Source organism: Meleagris gallopavo, chromosome 11, assembly GCF_000146605.3.
Source record: "Meleagris gallopavo isolate NT-WF06-2002-E0010 breed Aviagen turkey brand Nicholas breeding stock chromosome 11, Turkey_5.1, whole genome shotgun sequence".
NCBI lineage: Eukaryota > Metazoa > Chordata > Aves > Galliformes > Phasianidae > Meleagris > Meleagris gallopavo.
Window position 1 is genome coordinate 17523928 of NC_015021.2, and position 11806 is coordinate 17535733.

At 37.6% G+C, this 11806-nt stretch overlaps 1 protein-coding gene across 5 annotated transcripts in view; it reads left to right on the forward strand.

Moving 5' to 3' along the window:
- The window catches only part of TBL1XR1 (TBL1X receptor 1), a 309082-nt gene extending 297276 nt beyond the window's left edge, over positions 1-11806 (forward strand). For all 5 annotated transcript variants that reach the window (XM_019619130.2, XM_019619129.2, XM_019619131.2 and 2 more), the window contains 12 exons: positions 506-725; positions 2755-2887; positions 3084-3225; positions 3503-3566; positions 3670-3767; positions 5511-5571; positions 6710-6831; positions 7254-7328; positions 8439-8566; positions 9014-9179; positions 9975-10076; positions 11168-11806. In XM_019619130.2, the coding sequence (XP_019474675.1) occupies positions 506-725; positions 2755-2887; positions 3084-3225; positions 3503-3566; positions 3670-3767; positions 5511-5571; positions 6710-6831; positions 7254-7328; positions 8439-8566; positions 9014-9179; positions 9975-10076; positions 11168-11194 (1338 nt within the window). In that variant the 3' untranslated portion in view covers positions 11195-11806. The remainder of the gene's footprint in view (positions 1-505; positions 726-2754; positions 2888-3083; positions 3226-3502; positions 3567-3669; positions 3768-5510; positions 5572-6709; positions 6832-7253; positions 7329-8438; positions 8567-9013; positions 9180-9974; positions 10077-11167) is intronic.

Sequence of the window (11806 nt, forward strand, 5' to 3'; positions counted from 1 at the left end):
AAAAAAAAAGAAAAAAAAAAAGAAAACTGGTGAACTCTGGATAACGTGTTTATGGAAAGTATTAGTCAAATAAGAAAATAACTTCACCAGCCAGTGACCTGACTTGCAATGTTTGCAGCTTTTCAAACAAACCGTTAGATTTTGTTGTAGCCACTCATGTTTGAAATAGTATTTATAGATAGCTTACAGATATTTTTTGCTTCAGCAGACAACTTAGCAAACTTGGAACATGTAACTTGTAATTCCAGAACCTCTGCCAGAGAGGCCTGCAGTGGCTTTTTTGCATACTTATGGTGGCCACTTCACTTCAGAGTAAAGTTCCAATTCTAACCACAAAAATGCTGAGAAATTAGTTCTTGCACCATTTGTAAACTGTTGCCTTTTTATTGTATTAAATTAGAACTTTTACTTGTGTTTTTCTCAGAGTTTTTGCCAATGATGCTAATCCATATTTGGTGGTTTTTTGTTTGTTTTTTTTTTTGTCTCTTTCCCTTGTTGTAATTAGGATGGTACCTTGTTTGATGGTAGGCCGATAGAGTCTCTCTCACTGATAGATGCAGTGATGCCTGATGTGGTACAGACAAGACAGCAGGCCTACAGAGATAAACTTGCACAACAGCAGGCAGCAGCTGCTGCAGCTGCAGCTGCAACAAACCAACAGGGATCAGCAAAAAATGGTGAAAATACCGCAAATGGGGAAGAGAATGGAGCACATACTATAGCAAGTAAGTGGAGACAGACGTGAACTTAACCTGAGTTATGTTGTTTCCTTGTCATTTAACGTGTTCATGGGCCTTAATATTAGCTAGCAGAGAATGAAATAAATGTGTAAAGATGTTAGTAACCCTTCATCTTGCAGACAGTGCTTACTTTTAATAGTGCTTCACATTTGACTGTCCATGCTTTGATGTTAGGAGTTGCAGGAGATGTGAACTTGGGAATTCATTCAATCTGAGCGTACCTTTTGCAGAGTTTCACTTCCAGTACTGCTCCTTTCCTATCAGTTGAAATTTTTTCAGTAAAAAGCAGGCATTTCTTTAAACATTACACCTCCTCAACCTCGAGCCCTGTACAAGGAGCAGGGAGAGGATTCTGCTTGCCCTTAGCTGGTTAAAACAGAGTACTGCTTGCAATGCTCCAGCAAGCACCGCTTCTGGCAGGTGCTGCTAACCCAGGGAGTCAGAATCTGGGGCTCATTCTGTGCTGGACTGATTCCTTGCCATGCTGAGATGGCAGTTGCCAAGACAAATCCCATGTCCTTTGTCTCCTTTATCAGTGTCAGTTTTCACGATTCATTGTGCAGGATTGTTTGATGCAAGTGCTTGCCAGTTTTGTTTATGCACTGGTTTATTAAACTTTACAGTTTTAGTTGTGTTTGGGGAAACAAGTGAGTTTTATTTATCATCGCTGTTCAAAGGAGCATAGCTTGCAGCCGGGCTGTTACTCACAAGTTCAGGTAGGACATTACAGTGAGAGCTCAGAAATGAGCTTTATCAGAGTCTGCTTTTGCTGTAGCAGCTCCTGAGGAAAAGGCCTTCTTGAGAGTGTATTTGTATCAGACCGTGTACGAGCTTTGCATTTTACAACTGGATTTTACTGTTTTATTCATTATTACTTATGATAAATAAATTTGGAAATATAATCCTTGACTTAAATAAGCTCTCCACTTTGATACTTTTATTTACAAATCTCATAAGAGCATTTGCTCGTTAACTGTGAACTGGAATGAGTGCACTTACAGATCTCAGCTGCTGTAAATGTGGAATACCAGCAACCCCTGCTGGCTGCACACCGAACTGTACTGGCATCGGTTCATTAATGGAAGTGATTTGTATGGTACGCCAATTGAGAAATACTCATGTCCTAATAGCTTTTTCTGTTTTCTCACATGTGCAAATAGTCACAGAAACCCTTAATGTTAAATTAAGCAATAAATGTAAAATAGTTTGTTTAATCACAGTGAATAAATACAGAGCAGGTGAACTGCTTAGTGTTTCTTGTATTCCTCATTCGTCCTCAATGTGAATTTATTTTAATAATAGAAAATGATTGATGGTAGCTGGCAAGAAAACTGTTGTGTCAGTTGAATTACCCCCAGTGCGATTTGCAGAACAAAATGAGCTCAGCATCACTTCCGCACAAAGAGCTGCCTATTGCCACAATTTCACAGTAATTGCCAGTGCAGTTTAAGAAGCTGTGTTATCAGTTTACCATATCACCAAATGTTATTATATTAATCAAAGCCATTTTGGAAGTGAAGTGTCTGAAGTGTAGATTTAAAACCTGCTTGAGCTCAATTCTGAAAAGATTTTTTGAAAACCAACATGTCATAAACATGTTTTTAAAGCACAAGATAGACTTGTAGCTTATCGTGTTGGGCAATATACTGTATGAAAAACCACGAGTACTTTTAAAATCAGTGTTTGTTTTTCAGCATGAAAATTGAAGCTAAAAATTATTTTGTTGATGAGTTTCAGAATAAAGTCTGCTCGGATCCTGACGTTTGCAAGTGCAATTTCTGCCTTGCTTTTTTCTTTTCTTTTTCTTTTTTTTTTAAATCCCTATCTTTCATAGTACTTCAAAATTTGGTACTTGAAAAATAAAGAGACATAACAGCTCTGTCAGATTTTGGTTGGTGTACACCGTGAACTAATGGTGCTCATTCCAAAAGAATCTTAATTACAAGCAGTTACAACATGTAAGTCCAAAATATTAAAGTTTGCCTCCTCTCTACTGTTGTTTCCCATAATGCAGATAATCACACAGATATGATGGAAGTAGATGGTGATGTCGAAATCCCTCCCAACAAAGCAGTGGTGCTGCGTGGCCATGAATCTGAAGTATTCATCTGTGCCTGGAATCCCGTCAGTGACCTTTTGGCCTCAGGGTACGTGCATTAGCCACACCTTTACAGAATATTGGTGGTCATTGGTGTACTTCCTTGTTTATGGGAGCAAGTAAAATAACACCAGTCTCAATGCTCCCTATGTCAAATATCACAACATTCACTGTTTTGAAAGGAAAACACTTTGAAATGAAGTGAACTGAGAGAAGGGGGTTGTATCCTCCTAACTGCTTTGCAGATCTGGAGATTCAACAGCACGGATATGGAACCTCAGTGAGAACAGCACAAGCGGCTCTACGCAGCTGGTACTTCGACACTGTATACGAGAAGGAGGGCAGGATGTACCAAGCAACAAAGATGTGACATCCCTAGATTGGAACGTGAGTAGAAATGACTGCACAAAATACTCTGAGAAAACCATGCTTGCGTTTTGCATAGTCAAATTCTAAGTGCCACCAATTGTGCATCCTCTGTTACTGCTCCAGAGGTGTATCTCATTTTGAGTTGCCTTGTAATTTCTTATATTATACTTTGGGAACTTCTTATTAATAATTGCAGTCTGTGGAATAAATATCATTAATCTTCCGCTTGAACTTTGCATTGTGTTCCTTAGCCTTGAATTGTGCAAAATTAAACAAATAACCTTTTCGCTGGCAGAGTGAAGGTACACTTCTAGCAACTGGGTCTTACGATGGCTTTGCAAGGATATGGACTAAAGATGGTAAGTGAAATATTTCGTAGTTTTCAGTATATTTCCTGTATTGTGGCTCACAACACAGCTTTTTATTTTTTTTTAATGTATTCATATCAATATAAATTTTCAGGTAATCTTGCCAGCACCTTAGGGCAACATAAAGGTCCTATATTTGCGTTAAAATGGAACAAGAAAGGAAACTTCATTTTAAGTGCAGGAGTGGACAAGGTGAGATAATCTTTGGTAAAATTAAAATTCTTTACTTCACAGTTGTAATCTAATTGTAAACGTAGTAACAAACCCATAGAAGTAAATAACTAAATTTAAACTTAAAGCATGGGACGTAAATATGTGCTTACGAGAACTTGTTGTGCTAGCTGTATTTCGTTGTGTTTTATAACAGCCTACTGAAATACTCAAATTCATTAGAATTTAATGCCCCTGGATCTCTTCCCAATTAGATTAGCATAAGTTGGAAAGTAAGTGCATTGAACACAGTAACATAAAACCTGTGTAAAAGCAAATAATCTAAAATTTACTGAATGACCCGATGCAAAGCCTCAGAAAATAAAACATACTGGGGGAACAGGTCAGCGCTGATTTGGATATCAGTCAAGCCTGAGAATGATTTAAAGATTAAAGTTGGAGCATAAGGAAAGTCAATATATCTGACTGGGGAGGTGCCAGCAGTGTAATGCCACGAAGCCCATTGTTTAACCGTGTTTGATTTCGTGCCTCTGAACAAATGTGAATGCTCGCAAGGTCTTTAAACTGAGAATTGTTGTTAGTGTGAGAGTTTTTATGAATGGTAGGAAGGATACAGTAGTGATGAAGAATAGACCTAAAGCGAGTTCAAAGAGTAATAGATGTTGTTTAGTTCTTCCTGTTTTAACTGATTCAGATTGCAGAAGTAAAACCACAGTTCTGCAACACTCAAAACTGGCAGTGCCATGATAGGGTAGTAATATAACCCTCAGAGATTTTCCTCTCTTTATGTGGCTTTAATTTCCTAAATTAATTTAACTTGCTTTGCTTTAGTACTGAGCTTTCTAAATGCTTCTGCTGACACAAAGATAGGAAGAGAGTAAATATTTCAAAACGTGGAAAGGATGGATTTCCTCTTTTGGCAGCTTGGATGGCTTATGCCAGTTTTAACATCTTTGTGGAACTACAGCTTTGATTTGCAGAAAAATATGCTGTAGGAGATAAAGCCTCATTGTTTCAGTCAATAAAACTCATTGACAGAGGAACTGAAATTATGCTTTGAAAAATATTCTGCGTTAGTGGAAAGATTGACTCAACCTTTTGTTTTGTTTTCATAAATAATTTGTGATCAGTTCATACTTCCACTGAATTCAGTCTCAAAGTTTTTATTGATGAAAATTTTCATTGCTAAGGTAGGTCAGGAACATGAGCGTGTAATGCAGTGCTGACAAAATACCAATTTTGTCGTGAAGATTTTTTCTATGAGAAAGAATGCAGAGGATAGCACAGATCAAAGTTACACCCATGCTTAAAAATGAAGGAATCTGAAAGATTTGATTTATGAGGCACTTTCGTATGAAGATTTCCACAGGGACAGACAAGTATTTGAATTTACAATTTGAATATACGAGTACTTGAAATTAAATTAAGTGTGCAGTGTGGATTAGAAGAATATAAATAGAACTGAGGAGATAAATTTATTTAATTAAAAAAAAAACAACAAACAACATCAGAACGTCCCCCTAGACCCCCAATATGTTACCATGAACACCTTTTTAGTGTTAGAGCATGCTAAGGTTCTCTTCTGTTGTCTGTACTCTACCACTAGTTCCTTTAGTACTAGATAAAACACTTGAAGTAGTGAGCCATCTGCAGACGTGGGCAATGGGGAGTAGGCTAGGTAATTTGGTACGTGTGAATGGCAGTAGTAGTGGGAAGCTAGCAGTTGGTGCAAGTGTTTATTGTTAATTTATCTGTTTAATACAGACCACAATTATTTGGGATGCCCACACTGGTGAAGCCAAGCAGCAGTTTCCGTTTCATTCTGGTGAGTGTTGATTTTGCTCATTCGCAATTGTTGTCTGGAAAACCTCCAAATGTGTCATTTATTTGAAAAATAACGTACTTGAAGTTTATGGAGTCCATTCACACCTTTTTGAAGTCTTACAGGCAGTCTTCAAATACTGTCTCCCATATTTGTAGTCTCATGTAGTTTTAAAACATTATAAATCACAATTTTATTGCAGTTGCATGGAAGATCATAAGAGATGGTCCAAGTATTACCAACTCACTGCAGTGCAGGAGCAGACATAGTGTGAATGGCCTGCACAAGATTTTTGTTTATCAGCTAAGGACTGCATTTGTCATCATCCTGCTACAGTAATCCAGTCTCCACATCCCGTTGTTCCTTACTTCCTGCTTTGCTGTCCTCAATTTGGCCACAAAGCAGCTGAAAGCCCTATGTGCTGGCCAGCTGGGAAGAGAGAGCCACCTCTTGGGGGGGCAGACAAATGGCTATGTAGGCTGTGTGCTGAGCAGGCCTGCCAGGATCAGCTGGAAAACAGCAGAGAGAGGATGATGTACAAATCATTGAAGGACCTTTAAGAAATGTCTCATTTCCACTTTTTTTTTTTTTTTTTTACTTTCCCTATGTTTTTGGTAGCATGGCAGCAATCAAAAACATCAGTTCCTGATTTACTCCTAGCAATTTTGTGTGCTCTTGGCCATAAATAATTCATCCTGGCCAAACAAAATACGTAGACCATGATTAAGCCTCAAGTAACCACACCCTAAAATGCTGAAATTAAAATAAATAAATAGATTAAATCATACTCCCTTTCACATGCTGACATGGGTGAGCACAAACATGCACTGTAAGCTGTGAGAATGTCTTGGATGGGCTCATGAGATTTACTTCGAGGTGACTTAACAATAGCTTGCTTTCTTGTTGCTCACTGTTCTGTATAACTGTTCCATTTCAGATATATCCCATGTTTTAGTGACTTTGTTATTTTATACCATATTTTTTGGTAAGACTTTTTGGCTGCGTTTCTCATTGTTTTAAGTGTTTGATAGTCTTTAAAACTGCTGTAAAACTAATTTTGTTTGAAGGTGGTGAATGCTAAATTTGTAAATCAAATTCCTGCAGAGCACACATCACAGTTTTAAATATTCTGTTCTTTTAGCACCAGCATTAGATGTTGATTGGCAGAGCAACAACACATTTGCCTCTTGCAGCACGGACATGTGCATTCATGTCTGTAAACTAGGACAAGATAGGCCCATCAAAACCTTCCAGGGTCACACAGTAAGTATTGGAAAATGACAAATTTTATGGTGTTTTTATTAATGAGAAGCTGATGGGGTGGGTAGAGAGTGTCACTAATGTTGCCAGTATACAGTGCTTGCATAAGAATTGGTCTTTGGCAAAAGGCAATAGATACATACCCAGGTAGATGTAGTTAAGATCCTATGATAAGCTCTGTCCTTCTGATGAAAATATTTGCTCCTGTATGCAGCTTCTTTTACCAGGATGGCTTTAGAAGAAGAAACAGATTAACTTTAGATTTTCCTATGTATCATGTTGTGTTAAGGCCACGTATGGAATGAAAATTAAATGTTAAAATAGTGGTAATTATGCAAATATTTGCAACTGCACCTTCATCTTTTGTATGCTGTCATTTGTAATGGAAGTGAAAATTCTAACCTACTCTCACTGCTCAATTTTAGAATGAAGTAAACGCAATCAAATGGGATCCAACTGGTAATCTTCTGGCATCCTGTTCAGATGATATGACTCTAAAGGTAATGGGAGTGATGGCTCTTGTCGTCTTAGGACTTGGGAAAACACACCGTTAGTTTGAGCAATGGAGCCATATCACTGCACACTCTGTATTGTCTTAACGTTTGTTCTTTTTTGATGTAACAAGATTAGGCAATCCCAGCAATCCCTTTGCTAATCAGAACCAAGCTTTGGTCTAGAGAGCTTGTTACAGGCTGCCACCTTGAGACTTGGAGCGTGATGTATTAGGTGCTTTTAGCTGTTTACAAAATTAAGTCATTAATCATTAAGCTGTCACACTTGTTGGTTGCTTTTGGTTAAAAGGAATAGTTGGAATGCATGTGATGTTCTAACACGTACAAGAATCGGTGACTAGATCCTTTCATAGTTTTCTGTTTTCCCCTTTTTTCTAGTTAAAACCCTAAGCACGTTATTTCTTGTAAGATGGTGTGCATCCTTGTTTTTCCACTTCAGCCAGAGTCATTGTACAGTTTTAATTGTACCAACGTATTTCCTCCAAATAATTATTGCATAACCATTATAACTCTTAATAGAATAACTTCATTGTTTTTGTTGTAGGATATCATGGATGAGTTGGAGTCCTAAGGACCTCCTCCTCTGTGCAAAATATTGCACAAACACCTGGCAATGCCAGTCATAATAAGCCAAGAAAATGTTATAATGGCTTTTGCACTATGCTTCTACTACTTTGCATGAAAACAGCACATTTTCCTACTCTGTTTCACTCAATCTGTGTAGCAAGAAGGAAGTTCATTTAAAAATAGGACTGTGATATTTTGTCAACTCAGACATGAACATATACATATTGCTCTTCTCATTTTAGCATCTGTTATCCTCCATCCACTTTTCAAGTGACTTGTAGTTAGCACATTTAGATTGGTTTTTGTAGACAATATCTTTATTACTTATTATGCCATCAGATACTTAGTGCCCTCTGTTTATTGAGTTCTGAAATAATTTGTACTGTAATTACTGTGGAAACACTACAGTCACAGAAAATGCTTTGAGTAGTTTAAAAGGTAGCAGGCTGCAGAAGATAAAGAAAGGTATAAAAAGTATCTTAGTACAATACTGTGCTGAATGTCTTTGTGTTGTCTTCCATTTTATCATAGATCTGGAGTATGAAGCAAGACAGTTGTGTCCATGACTTACAAGCACACAACAAAGAAATTTATACTATCAAATGGAGTCCTACGGGACCAGGAACAAATAATCCAAATGCCAATCTTATGTTAGCAAGGTACTTCTTAATCCTGCTTTTAGAGGTGGTTTTGTTTTTTTTTTTTAAAGAAATTGTGCATTATGTTTACTTTGCTCTTTACTTACGGAGATTTAGGTTGGATGTCAGGGAGAAATTCTTTACAGAGAGAGTGGTGAGGTTCTGGAACAGGCTGCCCAGAGAGGCTGTGGATGCCCTGTCCCTGGAGGTGTTCAAGGCCAGATTGGATGGGACCCTGGGCAGCCTGGTCTAGTATTAAATGCAGAGGTTGGTGGGCCTGCCTGTGGCGGAGGGGTTGGAGATTGATGATCTTTGAGGTCCCTTCCAACCCTGTGATTCTGTGTGTGATTCTGTATATGTGCAAAGTGTTTCAAACTACATAGGATTCTTTGTCCTATGACAGTTGTATTAAAAACAAAATTGTGCAAAACTGAGAAGTAATTAATCTATGTTTTTCTCCCTTGACAGTGCATCCTTTGATTCTACTGTTCGGTTATGGGATGTAGACAGAGGAATCTGTATTCATACTCTGACAAAACATCAAGAACCTGTGTACAGTGTAGCTTTCAGTCCTGACGGCAGGTACCTGGCCAGCGGCTCCTTTGATAAATGTGTACACATCTGGAACACACAGGTATAGCTCTTCTGTCTGTTTAGATAATTTTCTCAGTCTTTTCCATCAGTACTTTTCCAACCTTAGTTACATCATCTTTTTTTGGACGTGGAGAACTTTGCCCTTACCAACGTGCTGATTTTCCTTCTCCTTGTCCTAAGGTTTCTTCTGTTAATGGATGTACATGAAATGTTTCTCTCTATGTGAAGTGTACCTACCTGTGGTGAAGGCACCCAAAAGACCCCCGAAACCACACCCCAAGACACATTCAGCAGTCTCTGCAGTAGCATGTTGCATCCAAAAATTGTTACTTCTGACATTTAAACTTTTGATAAATTAGCTTTGCTGTGAAAAAATGTTAAGTGAATGTAGGTGTACAAGTCTGATACTTGATAGCTATTTCATTGAATGTCGCTGAAAAGCAAAAGAATGTAAAGTGAGAGAAGATGGTGACAGATCTTGCAAAACTTCCTGAGAAAGAACGCTATTACTTTGCTTTTCTGTCAGAGAAGAACTGAAGGAAGATGAAAATGTAAAACCAGCATTGTTAGGCAAGGTGTGATCTCTGGTTACCAGGGATTGGATATTTTATAATTTGATGAAGGCCAGCTATGGTTTCACCTTTAAAACACAGGAAGGAGATTAAGATGCTGTAATTGTTTGTCAAGTCCTTTCACACAGCTCTTAGTGCGTGAATCTCAACCATTTCCCCTGAGAATTTCAACTGTTGAAAATGACAGGAGCTTTACGTGTAGTAGAAATGTACTTGATCACATGTATTTTGTTATATTAATTACATGTTTTGTCCCTTTTTAGACAGGTGCCCTAGTTCACAGTTATAGGGGAACAGGAGGGATTTTTGAGGTTTGCTGGAATGCAGCAGGAGACAAAGTTGGAGCAAGTGCTTCAGATGGTTCAGTAAGTGTAGCTTGACTTGTTTAACAGTCTAATGACATATTTTGGCTAACGGTGGAGATGATACTTCCTTATTTACCTGATGTTTAAATACATACATGCAACTTTCATGTAGATGTTTTCATGTAAAGTTTCTAAAATTTGAAAGTAGAATGTCTTTATTGCAGCTTGATATGTTACTGTTCTAAACCCTCCAAAGTCAGAAGATGCATTTAATTTAAATTCCCTGTCCCTTCTGATGCTTAATGTAGAAATCTGTTCAGGTTGGCTGGATGTTTTCCATTTTGTCATATGATTGCAGAAAATATCCTGAAAGGAACAAACATCTCAAGATGTATCCTGAGTGGAAGTTAATTGCCATTCCACTCATGGTTACTTTTACAGACATGCAACGTAACCTTTCCAGTCTTCAGTTAACTTGACCCAAGAGGCTAATTGTACTTGCAACAGATTTATTTATGATTTTCATTTAATTTTGACTCTTCTAAAATGCGTCCTTTCTATGATTTGTTACTGAAAGTCCAGCTCATCCCCTCTGTTTTAAATACATTTTTAGCTGGCAATAGTTAAGCGAATAGGAGCACTTTGGAACCACTCGATGACTAAAAGCATAGCTTGTCTATGGCTGGTTTGCTATATCTGACAGAACTAGGAGCACTACTTAGTGAAGGCTTTAGAAAATTAAACTTGCTATTTATACAATGTTAATTTTTTATTTTTTTATTTTTTAGAGTGTTCTGATCAGTTCATGCATTTTCTGAAATTGTATTTTTAATTATTTTTAATTCAATTTGACTATATTTTTCAAAATAAGATTCAGGTAAATTCCCGACCTTCTAATACGAAGTAACAGGCAAACAGCTCACATAAGATACTTTGAATGATGACAGTTCAGTAGGCAGCAGTACTGTTAGCAGGTCTGGCTATGTGCTGATAACCCAGGAACTCACGTGCTGATTTTTTCCCCCCAGGTCACTTAAAATTTAAGGTTACACGATCCATAGGTTTCGCTCAGATAGGTTTCACACACAATTGTGTAAATGTGTAATGTTATACAATGTGCATTTCGTGTATGTGTATTTCTTTTCTTACAGGTTTGTGTATTAGACCTACGGAAATAGCGCTACTAGTTGGAAGCCATGGACCGACTATGAATGTGTACATAGCCAAAATGACTGTCCCTGACCCATGTACTGCTATAGTCCCAATTGAACCATGGCCAGTCCACTACAGCCAAACGTAAAAGAAATATATACATATACTGTATATAAAATAAAAAAAAGTTACACCCTGAAGAGGATGACAGAGTTTTGTCACAGCTTGTGAATCCCATTCACCAAGTGCTGGAATCTGCTGTGCCCCAAAATAACATTTTAATGTTTTGGATATGAAAAACAGAAGAGAGAGCGAGAGAGAGAGAAATATACCGTATACAAGAGCAGACCCATATACATACCAAATTCAGAAGATATAATGGCAGCCTTCATTACCCCTTTTCCCCTTTTAATCCGCTATGACAATGGATTGTGGGGTATCTCTTTTTTTATTTTCCTTTTCAGTAGTTGAGCAGTTTGTGTGTACAGAGAAAACGGACTTACAGAAATCTGCAGCAGTAGTTTTTTCTTTGCTTTTAACCATTGGGTTTTCTATTTTGTTTTGGTTAAGTTTACGGATGCATGAAGTAAGGGAGTGAATTAGTTTCTTGTTTATGTTTTTTTTTTTTTATCACCTTG